General features: G+C 43.1%; 1 protein-coding gene across 1 annotated transcript; it reads left to right on the top strand.

Annotated features, from left to right (window-relative positions):
- The first annotated feature begins 1,311 nt into the window (after nt 1–1,311).
- LOC100978633 (glycine cleavage system H protein, mitochondrial-like) lies at nt 1,312–22,002 on the top strand. The gene is made up of 2 exons (XM_055115277.1): nt 1,312–1,494; nt 20,881–22,002. Exons 1-2 carry the CDS (start codon nt 1,312–1,314, stop codon nt 21,439–21,441), a joined length of 744 nt encoding a protein of 247 aa, XP_054971252.1. The 3' UTR covers nt 21,442–22,002.
- Nucleotides 22,003–22,226: the final 224 nt, after the last annotated feature.

The following is a 22,226-nucleotide window of genomic DNA, read 5'->3' as shown; positions in this document are numbered from 1 at the left end:
GAAGTAGCATTTTAGGTGAGGGTGGGAGATGGGAGTAATAAGAAATGGAGCTCAATGGTAGATTTAATTTTAAGTTTGTTTAGCTTAAATAAATCATGAGATCATAAGGGTAGAGCTGTCAAGTTGGCAGGTGGAAATGCATATCTTCAGAATGTGTTCAGAAAAGAGGTCAATGCTGAATTAAGTGTAAATAAAAGAACACACATGAAAAGAGCCTAAAGAGAGAAAGGGAAAATGGGTCATTAATGGAGGTAGAACCTGTGATTACAGGAACTTAATACAGATGGGTGAAGAAGCTGTGAATTATTCTTTTAATAAGTGTGATAGTGAAAAGAAAGAGCATTTTATGGTGGCTCACTGAAATCGGAAGGTCAAGAAAAAAAGGAGAATTTGCATAAATGTAAGAGGAAAAGAAGCAATAGAGAGGGAGAGACCAAGCATACACACACACACACACACACACACACACACACACACACACACAAAATGAGTAAAGGGATGGTATGAGATCAAGGTCATAGCCAAAGAATTACTCCTAGAAAGCAGATGTTCCACTTCTTTCTCTCAAGAAAAATGAATGAAGACAGGGTGTGTGAGGCCCTAGGCAAAAATTTTTTTACAAGGTCCAGTCTATATAAGCAATTTGATTAAAAATATATTATAAAATTCATGGACCTATGTGAGGTAGTTATTTATCTATCAATGAAGATTTAAAGTAATAGGTAGAAAAGAGATACTATCAGATTTGTTTATTGTTCAATCAGCACACAAAAATATTTATTGTAATGTCTCTACCTGTTCAGGTCCAGGAACCATCTCTTTGTGTTCTTTACTGTCACCTGCACCACTACTGGCTAATTTCTTACAATGCTATGGCTCTTCAGAATTTGTTTGTATTGAAGCAAATACAGATTCATAGATATTCTTGCTCCTGCAGTTTCCTGGTACCACTGATGTAATATTGGTTACATCATTACTCATGACATGTCATCATCCATCATGCTGCCCATGAATATTGGCTTTGAAAGTCTCTCTTAAAGGTTAACATGCTTTGTTGATAATGACCACAGGTGCAAGTCTTACCCATATTATGCGGAAAAAAAGTGAATGAAAACTCATTTTCTGGTTATGTTAAATTTATCACTTGGAATTTTATACCATAAATGTAGAACAACATGTCTTCCAATCATGTCTTCTCTAGAACTCTTTGAGCTGTAATTGCTATGTTTCTAGAATATCATCTCATTCAATGTTAACTGCACCTTTTCTTTCCACATGCCACCACTAATAAGGAGGATAGGAGAAGAACCCATGGGCAAAGCTAGAGGACCAGTTTCATCCATGCAAGGAATGTCCTTTGCTCATTTAATCAATCCAAGAGAGTATGATGACGAAATCAAAGACAAGAGAGGACCTCCATCAGAAGGGCTTACTGGTATTGTGGGTCACTGGTCTCAAAAGCCCTTGGAAAAAATAGGTACAGCTATAGCTAGAGTACTGACTGACACGGGTGCAGAGCCTGTGGAGGGTGTGGAGTGTGGGTGCCAATGATGGAACACACCTGCTATCATCTGCCACCCTCAGGTTCTGTAGACTGGAAGCAGAATTATAGTCAGTGCAGTGATGGGCCAGATCCTAGACATGGGCTTATACATGCCGCTCAAGCCTAACAGTCAACAATGGATTTTCATAACCCCAAGTGCCACAGTTGTCCTCCACTCATAGTCAAATCTCTGTGGGCATAACCAAGTTTACATGGGAGGTGAGGGCAGAAAGAAAAATGCTGCAATCATTCTTATTACCTTCCCCAAAGGGCCATAATCATGCAAATCTATCGGGCAACATATAGCCAGTTTTCCCATATTTTAAAAGTTAAAACATTGAAAGGAAGCAAGGACTCTTTGTAAGTAGTGGGACTTAACAGGAAATTTGCAGATCTACCATCTCCCATCTTTTGTAGATATGTGGCTATCTCTAGGAGGTGGTAGAGAGATCTTGTGGTACCTGCTTAAGAATCACAGACAATAATTAGAGGTAGGTTAATGCCACCTGCTTTCCAGATAAACAAATTGTCACTGAAAGTGAGTGCCAAGGAGTCTTTGGCTCCAGGTAGGAATCTTTCCCAAGGTTTTCTCGTGAGTGTATGAGCAGGCAATGGAAGGTATTCCTATAATTTGACAGATTTCACAGAGTGTTGTTTAAATAGAGGAACCAGGGTGAGGAAAAACAATGCTTTCCTGAAGAAGTGACAATTCTAAGTCTTAGCAAAGCTGGAGTTTCTGGGAAAGAAAAAAAAAATGCACTAAGAGGGACAGAACTTCAGCAGAGATTTGGTTGAAAAAAACCGAATTCTAAATCACTATTGGCATCAGACCCTAAAAAATGTTTAAAATAAGATTTCATCCTGAATCTCTACACTACATAGGTGACTTTTACATTGATGAAAACAAAATATTTAAATTCACAAGAAAGCATATATCTAGATAAGTGGCAAAACAAAACCCTAGGAAACCTTGCCAATTCCTTATAGTCTATGATTCTGTTCCTAAATTAATAATTAGTTTTTTGAATATATATTCAGAACTACATGTTTATTGCAGCACTATTCACAATAGCTAAGATATGGAATCAACTTGTGTCCATCAATAGATGAAAAGATAAAGGAAATATGTTATATATACACAATGGAATACTATTGAGCCACAAAAAAAGAATAAAATCCTTGCTGCTGTCATTTGCAGCAACAAGAATGGAACTGGAGGTCATTATGTAAAATAAGCCAGGTACAGAAAGATAAATATTGCATGTTCTCACTCATATGTGGAATCTAAAAAAGCTGATCTCATAGAAGTAGAGAATACAGTAGTGTCTACCAGAGCCTGGGGAGGATGGGGGCAGGGAGGATGAGGAGAGGTTAGTCAACAGGTACAAAGTTATAGATAGGAGGAATAAGTTCAGGTGTTCTATTGCACAGTAGGATGACTATAGTTAACAATAATTTATTATTAATTATTATTATGGATTTGAAATATTCCCAACACAAAGAAATCACAAATGTTTGAGGGAATAGATATCCTAATTAGCGTGATTTGATCATTGTATATGGTTTCCATGTATCAAAATATCACATGTACCCCATAAATAGGTACAATTATTATGTATCAATTAAAAAAAGATACAAATATTCAGGACTACCATCATAAATATAGTTCTAATATACCAAAATGATTAATTCATTAAGAAGAAGTTAAATCCCCCACAAAAAAGGAAAGCATCTATAGGAATAGAGTCTTAGGCTGTCTACTCTGTGCTGAGATACACAAGATCCACCCTGGAATCACACACCATTTAGGCAGAAAGAGAAAATAATGCATATGCTCATAATTTATAGTCTTGGTTTTAAACTGTTGTCTTCCTCATTCTTGGCATCTGGGTCCATCAAGCTCTCAAACCCTTAGGCCATGGACCGTCTTCTCTTCATTTCTTTACCTCACTTGGCATGAATGTTGGCTCTATTTAATTTTCTGTGTAAAATCATTATTTCTCCTTAAGATGTAGTTGTCTCTGGCTGTGCCAGGTGAATATGCCTCCAAGGCTGGCCCAGAACTATTCTTCCTCATGCAGCTGCCTGGTGTGGGTGTCACTGCCACTGGGCTCACCTGTGGACTAGAATAGGCCTGGACAGTAGCCAACAAGCCTTTTGTTCCAAGAAACTCTCTGAGGAATCACAGGTGAGAAAATAATTAATATTTAAAACAATGCTTTGGCTAACAAAAATGTTCCTTGGCATGGGAAACAGCCAGAGATGGCATACGGTCCTGGGCAGAAATGAAAGGTAACTCAAAAGCCACCTTGTTGCTAATGGAGAGATGACACCAACAAACATTTACCCACACTCAGGCCTCTTTCTAAGGAAACTGCTCTGTTTACAGCATTGCTGCCTAAGTGGCCCTGATTGGAAAACACTGCCCTAACGCTCTTGGCCATGTCTGAGTGGGTAAAGAGTGAGTGTCCAACCCTATGTGACCAAGTTCCCAGGCTGGCCTGACACCGAAAGATAAGCTGCATGTATTAATTTCCTAGGACTGATGTAACAAATGGCCACAAACTGGGGGGCTTAGAATGACAGAAATTTATTCTCTTAGAGTTCTGGAAGCCAGAAGTCTGAAATCGAGGTATTAGCAGGACCATCCTCTCTCAAAACATTCTAGGGAAGATTCTTTCCTTGCCTCTTTCAGTGTCTGGTGTTTGCCAACAATCATTCTTTTTCCTTGGCTTTTAAATGCGTCACTCCAATCTCTGTTTCTGCTGTCACGTGGCATTTTCCTTATGCATCTTTTTTTCTGTGTCAAAATTTGACCTCTTCTTATAAGGACATCAGTTTTATTAGATTTAGGGCCCACTCTAATCTATCTAGTATGACCTGATCTTCATTATATCTGCAAATATTCTGTTTCCAAATAAGGTCACACATACAAGTACTGTGGGTTAGGACTTAAACGTATCTTTTTGAAGGATGCAATTCAACCCCCAGCATTGGGTCAATCAAAGTTTTTTCTTGGAAATAGGAACTAAGAAACACACAGAGAACTAATCAGTTGGTGAGTGGAGTTCAAAGTAAAACAAAGCAGTGTACTGGAATCAGGGCCAGGGCAACTGAAAGCCATGTTCAAGCAGGAGTTATCTGAGCACAGAAGAGATGCAGGGGGCAGCCCTGGAAGCTGGAGGAGAGAGAGAGAGAGGAGACCAACGCAGTGACAGAGACGGAGATACAGCCATAGATGCTGAGGATGGTTCCTGAAGTTGCGCCACACTCTCCGACTTTCTACCTCCAGTTTCTGTCTAGCTATATATTAACCCCCCTCTTAAGATAAGTGCTTCAGAAATTTGTTCCTCGTGACTACATGAGCTAAGATAAAAGAGTCCAAGGAGACTCTTCTTTTTAGAAGTAAGGAAATGAAGGCCCTGAGAATGCAGTGACTCCAATTCAGTATTCTACCTCCCGGTGTGGCCATCTTCCATGAGTGTCAGTTCCTCCTGACCACTGGATTCCAAGGAAAGCCTGACTGCCAGGCAATGAGAAGGGTTTACATTAGCACCTCCATGAAAGAGTAATAATTACCCACAGGCCACTAGGCACATGCCCAGGCCTGCTAGGAGGCACAGAGTGGTACAATAGCTACCTTTCTTCTGTGATTCCTGGATTCCAGGCCGAATCCTAAGTAGACATGCAGGTTAGGATATGATGATTGCTGTTTACCTACACCATCAATCTCACATACGTGTAGAAGGGAAGCTGGCGCGGGACCTGGGATAGGCCAAATGACTTAGTCAAGAACTGCCCTTTTCACTTTTTAGACTAGGATTCCCCAGAGTCTGTCTCTCCCCAAGCTGGCATAGAACAGATCATTTAATAATTTTCCGCTACTAGTGGAAATCCAATGATCAGAGTCCCAGAAAAAAGGGGGCATGGTGATTTATTCTGGGATTATACTCTACCATCAGCTGTTCCCCCCATTCTGCCATCTCTAAAAAAAAGTTTTGTGTAAGCATAACATAATTTGTCCTTCTAGGGATAATACAATAGATGCTTACTAAGAACTTTCTTATAAAGTGCTCAACTGTGAATGAATGACTGAAAAATTAATTTTATTTTAAGCTTGAATACAAGAAAGAGGAGAAATACAGTTTGGAAATCAGAGAAGTGGTTTCCAGTTCTGTTGCTCTGCTAAACTATGGATCCCCAAGAAAAGTTTTGATCTGACAAGTGAGAATGTGGAAGTAGGAATTGCAGCTACCACTCGGATGGACAGAGCAGCATGTGGAGGCTCGCGTTGTGAACTTCTGCTCCAGAATGACTGCAGGAATAAATCGGGAAAGCTGAGAGAACCCACAGACCCTCTGAAGGAAGCGAATTGCTCCTGCAGGACCCGGGAGACACCCCAAATACTGTGAGTGCCCAAACTGTGAAAGTAGGAAAGGGGAATCATCCGCTCCGAACACACACCCTCACTGGGAAACCTGAAACTCTAGGTCACAGGAGAAGATTCTGACCTTACCTGGAGCTGAGTCAATTTAGAGAGCTGAGCAAAATACAGGGGTAGAAGAAGCAGCGGGAAAAGCCCTGTGGGCTCGCTGGGTGCCCTAGCAAGTCATTTCTGCCTTGCCTCACAGGGGTCCTTGAGGCAGGCTGCCAGAGGCACTGGGAAAAGGGAACAGGAAGAAGGAAACCTCCAGCTGAACTTTGTAACAATTTGAAGCCATTGAGAAGTCTTCTGGCCAGAACCTAGGGGGAGGGTATGAATCCGGTGTGCAGAATCCACAGGTAGGGGAAGCACAAAAGCCCTACTTGCTTTTGCAGCTGGGAGGCAGGTATCCTGGGGCAAGTTCTCAGCCCTGCTTGCCCACTGCCTGGAAACAGACTTGTTGCTATTGGGGGTGGGGGGCAGGCACATGGTGGGAGTGAGACTAGCCCCTTGGATTGAGTGGGAGCTAGGTGAGGCCTGTGACTGCCAGCTTTCCCCGACTTTCCTGACAACCTGCATGACACAGTAGAGGCAGCCACGCCTAGACCTGCGCCCACCTAATGGTCCTTCCCTACACACCCTGGTAGCTGAAGACAAAGGGCATATACTCTTGGGAGTTCTAGGACCCCACACACCACCTGTTCCTTCCCATACTATCATGGCTGATGCTGTCTTGAAAGCACTACCTCCCAGCAGGAGGCCAACCAGAACAAAAATGGTGCATTAAGCAACCAAAAAGTTAAGGACCCTCACAGAGTCCATTTCACTCCCTTGCCACTTCCACCAGAGAAGGTGCTGGTATCCTCGGCTGAGAGACCCACAGATGATTCACATCACAGGATTCTGTGCAGACAAACTTCAGTACCAGCCCAGAGCCTGGTGAACTTGCTGGGTGGCTAGGTCCAGAAGAGACATAACAATCAGAACAGCTCAGCTCTCAGGAAGCCACATCCTTAAGAAAAGGAGGAGAGTACTACATCATGGGAACACCCCATGGGACAGAAAAATCTGAACAACAGCCTTGAGCCCCAGATCTTCCTCTGACAGAGGCTACCCAAATGAGAAAGAACCAGAAAACAAACTCTGGTAATGTGACAAAACAAGCATCTTTAACACCCCCAAAAAGTCACACTAGCTCACTGGCAATGGATTCAAACCAAGAAGAAATTCCTGATTTACCTGAAAAAGGAGGTTAGTTATTGAACTAATCAGGGAGGCACCAGGGAAAGGCAAAGCCCAATTTAAGGAAGTCAAAAAAATGATACAAGACATGAGGAGAGAAATTTTCAATTAAATAGATAGCATAAATAAAAAACAATCAAAACCTCAGGAAACAATGGATGGACTTATAGAAATGCAAAATGCTCTGGAAGGTCTTAGCACTAGAATCAAACAAGCAGAATAAAGAACTTCAGAGCTTGAAGACAAGGTCTCTAAATTAACCCAATCCAACAAAGAAAAAAAAATTAGAAAATATGAACAAAGCCTCCAAGAAGTCTGGGATTATGTTAAATGACCAAACCTAAGAATAATCAGCATTCTTGAGGAAGAAGAGAAATCTAAAATTTGGAAAACAAATTTGGGGGAATAATCAAGAAAAACTTCCCAGGCCTTGCCAGAGACCTAGATATCCAAATATAAGAAGCTCAAAGAACACCTAGGAAATTCATCACAAAAAAGTAATCACCTAGGCACAATGTCATCAGGTTACTTAACGTTGAGATGAAGGAAAGAATCTTAACAGCTATGAGGCAAAATCACCAGGTAACTTATAAAGGAAAATCGATCAGATTAACAGCAGAGTTCTCAGCAGAAACCCTACAAAAAGGGATTGGGGCCTTATCTTCAGCCTCTTTAAACAAAACAATTATCAGCAAAGAATTTTGTATTCAGTGAAACTAAGCTTTGTAAATGAAGGAAAGATACAGTCAAATAAATGCTGAGAGAATTGGCCAGTACCAATCCAGCACTATAAGAACTGCCAAAAGGAGCTCTAAATCTTGAAATAAATTCTGGAAACACATCAAAACAGAACCTCTTTAAAGCACAAATTTCACATGATCTATAAAACAAGAATACAATTTTTAAAAAACCAAGTTATACAGGCAACAAACACCATGATGAATAGAATGGTACCTCACATCTCAATACTAACATTGAATGTAAATGCCCTAAATGCTCCACTTAAAAGATACAGAATGGAGGAATAATCGGTGGAGATGGATTGTGAAATGGAGGTGCATAAATATCCAGTTTGCCAACCCAGCTAAGAAATGCTGGATAAAAGTAAAAGGTGGAGGGAGCTGTTCATCCTCTGGGGGCTGCTGGGCAAGAAACATTTCTTACCTGATAATGTGAAGCGTCAGAGGTCCCTGTTTTATGGCCGCCTGCCTTGGCCTCCCAAAGTGCCGGGAGTGCAGCCTCTGCCCGGCCACCACCCCGTCTGGGAAGTGAGGAGCATCTCTGCCTGACCACCCATCATCTGGGACGTGAGGAGCCCCTCTGCCTGGCTGCCCAGTCTGGAAAGTGAGGAGCGTCTCTGCCCGGCCGCCATCCCATCTAGGAAGTGAGGAGCGTCTCTGCCCGGCTGCCCATCGTCTGAGATGTGGGGAGCACCTCTGCCCCGCCGCCCCGTCTGGGATGTGAGGAGCGCCTCTACCCGGCCGTGACCCCGTCTGGGAGGTGAGGAGCGTCTCTGCCCAGCCGCGACCCCATCTGGGAGGTGAGGAGCGTCTCTGCCCGGCCGCCCCGTCTGAAAAGTGAGGAGCCCCTCCGCCCGGCAGCCGCACCGTCTGAGAAGTGAGGAGCCCCTCCACCTGGCAGCCACCCCGTCTGGGAAGTGAGGAGCGTCTCCGCCCGGCAGCCACCCCGTCCGGGAGGGAGGTGGGGGTCAGCCCCCGCCAGGCCAGCCGCCCCGTCCGGGAGGGAGGTGGGAGGGTCAGCCCCACACCCGGCCAGCCGCCCCGTCCGGGAGGGAGGTGGGGGTCAGCCCCCGCCAGGCCAGCCGCCCCGTCCGGGAGGGAGGTGGGAGGGTCAGCCCCCCACCCGGCCAGCCGCCCCATTCAGGAGGGAGGTGGGGGGGTCAGCCCCCCGCCCGGCCAGCCACCCCGTCTGGGAGGTGAGGGGCGCCTCTGCCCAGCCACCCCTACTGAGAAGTGAGGAGCCCCTCTGCCCGGCCAGCCGCCCCATCCGGGAGGGAGGTGGGGGGGTCAGCCCCCCGCCCGGGGCCAGCCGCCCCGTCCGGGAAGGAGGTGGGGGGGTCAGCCCCCCGCCCGGCCAGCCGCCCCGTCCGGGAGGGAGGTGGGGGGGTCAGCCCCCCGCCCTGCCAGCCGCCCCATCCGGGAGGTGAGGGGCGCCTCTGCCCAGCTGCCCCTACTGGGAAGTGAGGAGCCCCTCTGCCCGGACAGCCGCCCCGTCCGGGAGGGAGGTGGGGGGGTCAGCCCCCCGCCCTGCCAGCCGCCCCGTCCGGGAGGTGAGGGGCGCCTCTGCCCGGCCACCCCTACTGGGAGGTGAGGAGCCCCTCTGCCCGGCCACCACCCCGTCAGGGAGGTGCGCCCAGCAGCTCATTGAGAACGGGCCATGATGACAATAGCGGTTTTGTGGAATAGAAGGGGGGGAAGGTGGGGAAAAGATTGAGAAATCGGATGGTTGCCGTGTCTGTGTAGAAAGAAGTAGACATGGGAGACTTTTCATTTTGTTCTGTACTAAGAAAAATTCTTCTGCCTTGGGATCCTGTTGATCTGTGACCTTACCCCCAACCCTGTGCTCCCTGAAACATGTGCTGTGTCCACTCAGGGTTAAATGGATTAAGGGCGGTGCAAGATGTGCTTTGTTAAACAGATGCTTGAAGGCAGCATGCTCGTTAAGAGTCATCACCACTCCCTAATCTCAAGTACCCAGGGACACAAACACTGCGGAAGGCCGCAGGGTCCTCTGCCTAGGAAAACCAGAGACCTTTGTTCACTTGTTTATCTGCTGACCTTCCCTCCACTATTGTCCTATGACCCTGCCAAATCCCCCTCTGCGAGAAACACCCAAGAATGATCAAGAAAAAAAAAAAAAGAAAAAAAAAAAAAGATACAGAATGGCAAAATGGATAAGAATTCACCAACCACCTGCTGCCTCCAAAAGACTCACCTAACACATAAGGACGCTCATAAACTTAAAGTAAAGGGACTGGACTTGGGCAAGATGGCCGAATAGGAACAGTTCTGGTCTGCAGCTCCCAGTGAGATCAATGCAGAAGGTGGGTAATTTGTGCATTTACAACTGAGGTACCTGGTTCATCTCATTGGGACTGGTTAGACAGTGGGTGCAGCCCACAGAGGGTGAGCAGCAGGGTGGGGTGTTGCCTCACCTGGGAAGTACAAGGGGTCGAGGAACTCCTTCCCCTAGCTAAGGGAAGCTGTGAGGGCTGTGCCATGAGGAACAGTGCACTCTGGCCCAGATACTACACTTTTCCCACGGTCTTCACAACCCGCAGACCAGGAGATTCCCTTGGGTGCCTATGCCACGAGGGCCCTGGGTTTCAAGCACAAAACTGTGTGGCCATTTGGGCAGACACCAAGCTAGCCGAAGGAGTTTTTTTTCATACCCCAGTGGCATCTGGAATGCCAGTGAGACAGAAGCGTACACTCCCATCAAAAGGGGGCTGTAGCCAGGGAGCCAAGTGGTCTTGCTCAGTGGATCCCACCCCCACAGAGCCCAGCAAGCTAAGATCCACTGGCCTGAAATTATCGCTGCCAGCACAGCAGTCTGAAGTCAACCTGGGATGCTTGAGCTTGGTGTGGGGAGGGGCATCCACCATTACTGAGGCTGGAGTAGGCGGTTTTCCCCTCAGTAAACAAAGCCACCAGGAAGTCCAAAGTGGGCAGAGCCCACTGCAGCTTGGCAAAGCTGCTGTAGCCAGACCGAGTCTCTAGATTCCTCCTCTCTTGGGAGGGCATCTCTGAAAGAAAGGCAGCAGCCCCAGTCAGGGGCTTATAGATAAAACTCCCATCTCACTGGGACAGAGCACCTGGGGGAAGGGGTGGCTGTGGACGCAGCTTCAGCAGACTCAAGTGTTCCTGGCTGTCAGCTCTGAAGAGAGCCGTGGACCTCCCAACACAGCGCTTGAGCACTGCTAATGGACAGACAGCCTCCTCAAGTGGGTCCCTAACCCCCATGCCTTCTGGCTGGGAGACACCTCCCTGCAGGGGTCGACGGACACATCATAACAGGAGAGCTCTGGCTGGCATCTGGCAGGTGCCCCTCTGGGACAAGGCTTCCAGAGGAAGGAATAGGCAGCAATCTTTGCTATTCTACAGCCTCTGTTGGTGATACCCAGGCAAACAGGGTCGGGAGTGGACCTCCAGCAAACTCCAGCAGACCTGCAGCAGAGGGGCCTGTTAGAAGGAAAACTAACTAACAAAGGAATAGCATCAACATCAACAAAAAGGACGTCCACACAGAAACCCCATCTGAAAGTCACCAGCATCAAAAACCAAAGGTAGATAAATCCATGAAGATGAGGAAAAACCAGCATAAAAAGACTGACAATTCCAAAAAACCAGAACGTCTCTTCTCCTCCAAAGGATCACAGCTCCTCACCAGCAAGGGAACAAAACTGGACGGAAAATGAGTTTGATGAATTGACAGAAGTAGGCTTCAGAAGGTGGGAAATAAACTCCTCTGAGCTAAATGAGCATGTTCTAACCCAATGCAAGGAAGCTAAGAACACTGAAAAAAGGTTACAGGAATTGCTAACTAGAATAACCAGTTTAGAGAAGAACATAAATGACCTGATGGAGCTGAAAAACAGCACGAGAACTTTGCGAAGCATAAACAAGCATCAATAGCCGAGGCGATCAAGTGGAAAAAGGATATCAGAGATTGAAGATCAACTTAATGAAATAAAGTGTGAAGACGAAGTTAGAGAAAAAGAATGAAAAGGAATGAGCAAAGCCTCCAAGAAACATGGCACTGATCCTACAGAAATACAAACTACTGTCAGAGAATACTATAAACACCTCTATGCAAATAAACTAGAAAATCTAGAAGAAATGGATAAATTCCTGGACACATAAACCCTCCCAAGACTAAACCAAGAAGAAGTCGAATCCCTGAATAGATAAATAACAAGTTCTGAAATTGAAGCGGTAATTAATAGCCTACCAACCAAAAAAAGGCCCAGGACCAGACAGATTCACAGCTGAATTCTATCAGAAGTAGACAGAGGAGCTGGTACCATTCCTTCTGAAACTATTCCAAACAATAGAAAAAGAGGCACTCCTCCCTAACTCATTTTATGAGGCCAGCATCATCCTGATACCAAAACATGGTAGAGTCACAACAAAAAAAGAAAATTTCAGGCTAATATCCCTAATGAACATCTATGGGAAAATCCTCAATAAAATACTGGCAAACTGAATCCAGCAGCACATCAAAAAGCTTATCCACCACGATCAGTTGGCTTCATCCCTACGATGCAAGGCTGGTTCAACATACGCAAATCAATAAAGGTAATTTATCATGTAAACAGAACCAATGACAAAAACCACATGATTATCTCAATAGATGCAGAAAAGGCCTTTGATAAAATTCAACACCCCTTCATGCTAAAAACTCTCAATAAACTAGGTATTGATGGAACGTATCTCAAAATAATAAGAGCTATTTATAACAAACTTACAGCCAATATCATACTGAATGGGCAAAAGCTGGAAGCATTCCCTTTGAAAACCAGCACAAGACAAGGATGCCTTCTCTCACCACCCCTATTCAACATGGTATTGGAAGTTCTGGCTAGGGCCATCAGGCAAGAGAAAGAAATAAAGGGTATTCAAATAGGAAGAGAGGAAGTCAAATTGTCTCTGTTTGCAGATGACATGGTTGTATATTTAGAAAACACCGTTGTCTCAGCCCAAAATCTTCTTAAGTTGATAAGCACCTTCAACAAAGTCTCAGGATACAAAATCAATGTGTAAAAATCGCAAGCATTCCTATATGCCAATAATAGTCAAACAGAGAGCCAAATCATGAATGAACTCTCATTCACAATTGCTACAAAGTGAATAAAATACCTAGGAATACAATTTACAAGGCATGTCAAGGACCTCTTCAAGAAGAACTAAAAACCACTGCTCAAGGAAATAAGAGAGGATACAAACAAATGGAAAAACATTCCATGCTTATGGATAGGAAGAATCAATATCATGAAAATGGCCATACTGCCCAAAGTAATTTATAGATTCAATGCTGTCCCCATCAAGCTACCATTGACTTTCTTCATAGAATTAGAAAAAAACTACTTTAAATTTCATACGTGGAACCAAAAAAGAGCCCATATAGCAAAAAGAACAAAGCTGGAGGCATCACACTACCTGACTTCAAACTCTACTACAAAGCTACAATAACCCAAACAGCATGGTACTGGTACCAAAACAGATATAATTATAAAAAACTACTTTAAATTTCATACGGAACCAAAAAAGAGCCCCTATAGCAAAAAGAACATAGCTGGAGGCATCACACTACCTGACTTCAAACTATACTACAAGACTACAGTAACCCAAACAGCATGGTACTGGTTCCAAAACAGATATATAGACCAATGGAACAGAACAGAAGCCTCAGAAATAATGCCACACATCTACAACCATCTGATTTTTGACAAACCTGACAAAAACAAGCAATGGGGAAAGGATTCCCTATTTAATAAATGGTGCTGGGAAAACTGGCTAGCGATATGGGGAAAACTGAAACTGGACCCCTTCCTTACACATTATACAAAAATTAACTCAAGATGGATTAAAGACTTAAATGTAAGACCTAAAACCATAAAAACCCTAGAAGAAAACCTAGGCAATATTATTCAGGACATAGGCATGGGGAAAGTCTTCATGACTAAAACACCAAAAGCAATGGCAACAAAAGCCAAAATTGGTGAATGGGATCTAATTAAACTAAAGAGCTTCTGCACAGCAAAAGAAACTATCATCAGAGTGAACAGGCAACCTACAGAATTTTTTTGCAATCTATCCATCTGACAAACAGAAAATTTTTGCAATCTATCCATCTGACAAAGAGCTAATATCCAGAATCTACAAGGAACTTAAACAAATTTACAAGAAAAAAACAAACAACACCATCAAAAAGTGGGTGAAGGAAATCAACAGACACTTCTCAAAAGAAGACATTTATGTGGCCAACAAACATATGAAAAAAAGCTCATCGTCACTGGTCATTAGAGAAATGCAAATCAAAACCACAATAAGATACCAACTCATGCCAGTTAGAATGGCAATCATTAAAAAGTCAGAAAACTACTGATGCTGGGGAGGATGTGGAGAAATAGGAATGCTTTTACACTGTAGGTGGGAGTGTAAATTAGTTCAACCATGTGGAAGACAGTGTGGCGATTCCTCAAGGGTCTAGAACCAGAAATATCATTTGACCCAGAAATCCCATTACTGGGTATATACCCAAAGGATTATAAACCATTCTACTATGAAGACACATGCACACATATGTTTATTGCGGTGCTGTTCACGATAGCCAAGACTTGGAATGAATCCAAATGCCCATCAGTGATAGACTGGATAAAGAAAGTGTGGCATATATACACCATGGAATACTATGTAGCCATAAAAAGGGATGAGTTCATGTCCTTTGCAGGGACATGGATGAAGCTGGAAACCATCATTCTTAGCAAACTAACACAGGAACAGAAAACCAAACACCACATGTTCTCACTCATAAGTGGGAGTTGAACAATGAGAACACATGGACACAGGGAGGGGAACACCACACACTGGGGCCTGTCGGGGGGTGGGGGCCTAGGGGAGGGATAGCATTAGGAGAAATACCTCACATAGATGATGGGTTAATGGGTGCAGCAAACAACCATGGCACATGTATACCTATATAACAAACCTGCACGTTCTGCATAAGGTTCCCAAAACTAAAAGTATATATGTATATATATAAAAGGGCATTCTGGGCTTGAAATACAAAAAAGTTAAACATCACCCAGTAGATGTGTACAAAGACTTTGTATTAATGTAGGAAAATATTTACGTTAAAACATTATGTCAAAAAAGCCAGATGCAAAATTACAAATATATTACCCTCTCTGTTTCATAGTCCTCTTTAAAGTAGCAAACCTAAGCAAACAAAAGTAAAGCTGCTTTTTCAAATCTGGACAGAAATACACCAAAACATGAAACAATGGTGGCGATATGAGTTTTTTCTACTTTTCTATATTTTCCCAATTTTCTATAATAACTAATCAATGACTCTATAAGGAAAAAAAACATGCATTGTATTTATTTTAGGAGAAGCAATTACCTCAGAGTTGGGGCTTCAGAGAATGGTATCTTGAATTTTCGGGGAAATTGTAACAATAGCCTGTATGTCTAGGGCTTGGGAGAGTGATACTAAGGTGAGAGCTGATTTTTAGAAGACTACTGGGTGACAATGTGCAGAATGACTTGGAGGCCAGGAAATAAGGGAAGAGATGACTTTGTGGCATTTTTGATGGTGCCCTGTGTGTAGATTTCACCTTGGCCAAGAGGGCCAAGCTTCTCTTCATGCCACCATCACACCACAGGTGTCTCAAAGTACCAAGGAGGCTCTTGCTTTCATCATACCCCAGGAATATCAACAAAGATTATAGCTACACCTTTCAAGAAAGTTAAATATTTTATGCCCATTCTCTCTAATTGCCAGTCTTCTGTTGCTGTACCCTTGTAGGGGCCCAAAGCAGTATCCAAATAGAAGGGAGGTGGTAGAACAATACTAAAGAAAGGATTCTAAAACTAAAGAATATTTTGCCACACATTTCTCAGCCTGAAGTAGGCCTGATCTAGGGAAGAGGAAAAGTTATAAATTGAATGAGACTTTTGAGTTTCACTAAAAACTTTAGTTTTTAAAACTGGACTGCACTTTAGTTTTTAAAATTTTTAAATCTTTAAAGCAAGTGCCTTTTAAAACTAGTTTTTAGTTGTGTCTTACTCACTTTAGTTCATTAAAAACGCACTTGCTTTAACGATTCTATAAATAAAATGACTGCCCACTAATATGTGATATAGTTCATTAAAAAGTACTTGCTTTGGCCGGGCACGGTGGCTCACGCCTGTAATCCCAGCACTTTGGAAGGCCGAGGTGGGCAGATCACAAGGTCAGGAGATCGAGACCATCCTGGCTAACATGGTGAAGCCCCATCTCTACTAAAAAAAAAAATACAAAAAATTAGCCAGGCGTGGTGGCAGGCGCCTGTAGTCCCAGCTACTCGGGAGGCTGAAGCAGCAGAATGGCTCGAACCCAGGAGGCGGAGCTTGCAGTGAGCCGAGATCGCGCCACTGCACTCCAGCCTGGGTGACAGAGCGAGACTCCGTCTCAAAAAAAAAGAAAGGAAAAAAGTACTTGCTTTAATAATTCTATAAATAAAGTGACCACCCACTAATGTGTGATTTTTGTAAAGCATGGCATTTTTTGTAAAGCATGGTGTTTTTTGTAAAGCAGTATTTCTTATAGGAATCTTATGGATCACACAGGAGTGGTAAGAATGCCAAATATAATGATGTATACAATCTAAACTAGACAGGCTGAAAGAATTTACATAATATAAAAACATACACATTAAAAATTAGCCCTGTGGACAGATGCATGCAGTGGGAAGAGTAGGTGACAGAAGCTAGAGATCCTTTTATAATCAGTTGAGGGTCCATATGCAGTGAAATTGACTTTTTCCCTCCATTAAATAACTTTTACTAACAGGTACAGGTATTTCAGACACATTCAAACACAGAAGGATGAACTTTGACCTGCTACCTCTACAGTCTACAATGACATAACTGTGGTCTATCTGATACTCCCAGGAAATCATAAAGAGTAAATCCCATGCAACTTCCATGTAAGTAGCGAGAAGCATCAAGTCATTTATTCTAGATTGAACTTTGAAGATGTTTAACTTCCAACCTTGTATTTGTAAAGAACATATGTCTCCTTAGGCTACATTTTCTTCACAATTGACGTGCACTTAGAGTGGGGAAATTGTGATGACTTGTTTCACCTAACAGTGATAACTGAAGTACTCTTAAAAATGTGAGAAATTTTTAATAACATCTTTTATTAAACTTAACACATAACATGAATCATGTATAGCTTTAAGCCAAAAGGTAGAAGGGAATACATTTGAATTGTCATGCTTTTAGTTTTTATATTCTATAGTTTCTACCACTGTCCCAAAGAATGTAGCTGATCACAACTGCTTCTTTACTTACCAAATGAAGAACTAGTTTGAATTCCTAGATTGGAGGAAATCCAAAATAAAAGAAATGCCACTTTTTTTAAATCCCTCTGGGACCGTTTTAGAAGCCAGACCAAAACAATCAATTATTCAAGGTTCCTATTAAGCAGTGGTTTGATTTTGTTATTTCCCTGTGTGTAATGGTCTAGAAGCAAACCAGGTAAAAACTTGTTAACACTGCAAGAAAGTTGACCTTTGGTATACTTCCCATAAAAAATCAGAAATCTTGAACAGCAATTCAGAGTCAGGTTTTTTTTTGTTTTTGTTTTGTTTTTTATTAAATATACCCCCAAGTATCCTGCTTTGCAGTAACTGTTATGGCAATGAGTTTTGGGGGGGCTATTCTTGAAAACTTGTACCTAAAGATCCTCTTATGGAGATTTCTCTGGTTTTAAAACAAGTTGGCAGATTCTGTGAAACTAAAGAGAAAAAGTCTCTCTGAATGATTTTAAGCTACTGCTTGAATTGCAAATTCATATTGGGGAAAAAAACATTAAAGTAACTTGAAAGTCTCTTTTATTGGCAACTTCAAATGCAAAGTATTTTGTTTTTAAATTTCTAAAGCGTAGGTTAAATAATATAGCTTTCCAAAGCTGAATGTACTCATCTGGAGCTAAGTGTTTCTGCTTTTCTACAACTCCTAGGTGGAAACGCTACTGTTTTGATGACCTGTGATTGAATGAATGGATCCATCTCAGCTGGTAGCATCCCTTTTCTTCCATGTTAAGTATTTTAAAAATTCTAGAATAGATGTGTCTTGCCAGTCTTAAATAGAAATTTCATTCCAAATGTCTCCGGAGAGTCATATACCATTTACAGGAATCCATCTTCATTCTTGTCATTTTTATACACCTTGGAAACCAGTGTGGAAATGCTCACCATACTATTTCTGCTCACCAACAGGAAGAAGGCTTGATCAGCATTCAGCTGTAAGCACCTTCTAATTATTTTGATTAGTTACTCATGTTGACATGGTCGGGTATGAAAAGCTTGGTTTTATCCAATAAAGGAGGCTGCTTCTCACCCCTTGTATCTCTCTGTTCGCCTTGGGATTTTGGTAGGATGTTGCCCTCTGGTAAGTTGGACATCTACTCTTTGTTCCAAGATGTGGTGCTGCTGGAAGTTCCCCTATGCATGCCGCAGGAGGGTGGTTGGCAGAGGTGGCTCTGACTCTGGTGACTTTGACTGCTCTTGTAATTCCTCATCCCCTCAGCCAGGTCAGCTAGAATGGACTGTGTATTGTGTGACAGTGACCAGAAAGGTTATATTCCTTGCCTGACAGTTCTTCCAGGGCTGGCTTAGAATGGATCTGCAGGGCAGGTTTAAGGGGGAGAGATGAGAAACAAAAATGCTGCACTTTGCCTTATCTACAAAGTCCATCATTGAGTAAACCAGTCGCTCCAGGATTAGGAGTATTTGGAGACTGACTGGTCATATGCTAGGCAAGATGGGTCTCTTTTTATCTCATTTATCTCATTTCAGGGGCAGGACGAGTTCCACAATGCCACACCGCATGTGTTTAGCAGGAGGCTTTATTGGAAAAAGGGACGAATTATTGGGCTAAATTATTGGGAAACTGGAAGAATTATCGAGGGAAGAGACCGCAGGTCTTCTCCATTCTCCCGTCATCCCACAGGGAAGCATGCTGGGGCAGGGCGCCCTGCTGGATGTGCAGCGAGGGTCTCTATTCCAATAGTGGAAACTAACCCCTTGATATCTGTTGCAGGGAGAGACACGCTGCTGGAGGCTGCAGTTTACAGACTTTGTCTAGGAATGCTAGTCTGCTAGTCATGCAGCATGTGGCAACCTTGAGATTATGGGAGATTGTGTGGAGTAGGAGGGACGGGTTGGGAAGGGGGCTGGTCACTTGAGCAGCTGGTGTGAGTGCAGCCTCTCATACTGTGAGAAGGAGCCTCCCATCCCAGCTGGCCCATTGTCCTGGCAACCAAGAATGAGAATTTCGAGGTCACTTCTGGCTCTTCTGATGATTGCCCCTACAATACGGGGGAGAGCAAAAAAGAGGAAACAGGTGAATTCCAGCTTTCAGGCCTAAATAATTGCATATTTACAGGAGGAGCAGGACGGAAGCAGGTAGGAATTCCAAGAAGAGAACATGGGGGAAGTTTGAGGAAAATACAAAGGTATTTATATTAAAAAGCAGCCACCATTTCCTTGGTTGCACAGACAAATGAGAATGTATTGAAAACTGAACTGATAAGCCTGCCAAATTCAAATCATTTCATCAGCTGTTTTCTGATAAAGTGGGTTAGAAGATAAATGCCTATTCACTTGTTTAAGATAAGAAATACGAAAATGTGCTCTTTTGCCCTCATCCCATTCTCAGAATAGTAGAAAAGGAAACCAGTAGTTTCAGTACTGTCATAAATGTATTTAATGGAGTTGCTGCCTGGGCATCCATTTTAGACCTAACACAAGTTACTGGAACTCAGTAGTACCCCGTCGCATTCGACCCTGTGTGGTTGTTTACAATATAGCCCACTTGTTCCTCATCCCACAGCTGCTGGCCATGATAAAACCTAATGGCCCACACCAGAGTTAATAAGTTCCCCCTTCATCTGTGTTTTCTTTAAACCAGACAATTCACAACCCCCTCAGGAAGGCTAATGGGCCTTAATGAAAGCCTCGTCCCACATGTGCTCTCTCCTCTCTCGCTCCCCGCTTGGTGGTTGAGCTCCCTGTTGCCTCCAGACTTCTGTGGCCTCCCATCGGGACCCCTAACCTCTCTGGGATATGTAAGTCATACATTTCTTCTGTTTCATGCAATTTGGTTTCACCCTCTCATTTTATCTCATGACCAACACACTTGAACCAGGGCTCTCCTAGCAAGCGGCCATCTTGGCTTATGGCCATTCTCCACAGAGACCTCAAGACCAAATTAGAAACTATAACAATAAAAATCACAACACAGTACTTATAGTTTTAATGTTCAGCTAGTAAATAATTTAGTCCATAATGCCTCAGGACTGAACCTTCAGCAAGTCAGTGTAGGCTATGAGGCTGAGAACTTGCATTTAGAGATGATATATGGGGAAAGTTAGTCGTCACAGCATTTTGTTTTGAAATAACAGGATTGCAAATAACTAAAATCATTATTAAAAGGGTAGTCATTACATAAATTATGTTATACAATTCAATAGAATATAATGCAGCTGTAAAAAAAAAAAAAAAAAGTGAGGGCCAGGCGTGGTGGCTCACACCTGTAATCCCAGCACTTTGGGAGGTTGAGGCAGGCGGATCATGAGGTCAGGAGATCGAGACCACCCTGGCTAACACGGTGAAACCCTGTGTCTACTAAAAATACAAAAAATTACCCGGGCATGGTGGCGGGCGCCTGTAGTCCCAGCTACTGAGGAGGCTGAGGCAGGAGAATGGTGTGAACCCGGGAGGCTGAGCTTGTAGTGAGCTGATAACGCACCACTGCACTCCAGCCTGGGTGACAGAGCAAGACTCCATCTCAAAGAAAAAAAAAAAAAAAAAGTGAGGATACTTTGTTATTCACTGATTCTTAATGACATCCAAAATTCATTCTTACGTTAAAAAAAGGTACCAAACAAGCGCTGCGACCCCCGCACCCCTGCGAACGTGGCGCTGCGAGTGGTGCGGAGCGTGCGGGCCCTGCTCTGCACCCTGCGCGGGGTCCCGTCACCCGCCTCGCCCTGCCCGCCGAGGCCCTGGCAGCTGGGGGTGGGCGCCGTCCGTACGCTGCGCACTGGACCCGCTCTGCCCTCGGTGCGTAAATTCACAGAGAAACACGAATGGGTAACAACAGAAAATGGCATTGGAACAGTGGGAATCAGCAATTTTGCACAGGAAGCGTTGGGAGATGTTGTTTACTGTAGTCTGCCTGAAGTTGGGACAAAATTGAACAAACAAGATGAGTTTGGTGCTTTGGAAAGTGTGAAAGCTGCTAGTGAACTCTATTCTCCTTTATCAGGAGAAGTAACTGAAATTAATGAAGCTCTTGCAGAAAATCCAGGACTTGTAAACAAATCTTGTTATGAAGATGGTTGGCTGATCAAGATGACACTGAGTAACCCTTCAGAACTAGATGAACTTATGAGTGAAGAAGTGTATGAGAAATACATAAAATCTATTGAGGAGTGAAAATGGAACTCCTAAGTAAACTAGTATGAAATAACGCAAGCCACCAGAGTTGTCTTAAATTAGTGGTGGATACAAGACTTAGAATAGCAACTTTTAGTATTACTGATGGGGGAAAAAAAAACTACTATTAACACTGCTAATGAAAGAAAATGCCCTTTAACTTTCTAATGATTATAGATAAATATAATATGCGTCTTTTTCACAATATCCTATAATTTTTAGACTAGGCTCTAGTGTTCAGAATTCATGAAATTATCCATGGTAAAAACTAGTTATAAAAATTACATAATTCAAAGATAACATTGTTATTCTTAAGCCTTATATATTGTAACTTGCATGTATCCATACCTGGATTTGGGATGAAATACTTAATGATCTTTCCATTGGAAATAACTGGAAGTGAAGAGGTTTTGTTGCTTGTACAGTGTCAGATGAGGAACACCACTATCTTAATTTTGCGATACACTGCATTTGCTGGTGCTATTTTTATACAGTGAAGCAACAGCTTTGCAGCAAAATAATAAAATACTTCTTCGTAAAAAAAAAAAAAAAAAAAAAGGTACCAAACAATGTACAGTCTTTGCTATCACTGGCGTAAGAAAGAATGGTAGTGGTGGGGAGTATATGTAGGCATGGTCTTCTATACACATAGAATATATTTGGAAAGATATGCAAGAAACAATATTCATTGCCTTCAGGAAGGGGGTCACCAGGTGGCTGGGGGCAAAGGTGAGTGCTATCTTGTCAAAATATCTTTTGTGTCTTTTGAACGATATGAATGTATT

Source organism: Pan paniscus, chromosome 6 (assembly GCF_029289425.2).
Source record: "Pan paniscus chromosome 6, NHGRI_mPanPan1-v2.0_pri, whole genome shotgun sequence".
Classification (NCBI taxonomy): domain Eukaryota; kingdom Metazoa; phylum Chordata; class Mammalia; order Primates; family Hominidae; genus Pan; species Pan paniscus.
Note: the sequence above shows the minus strand (reverse complement) of the source record. Positions and strands in the feature narration are given on the sequence as shown.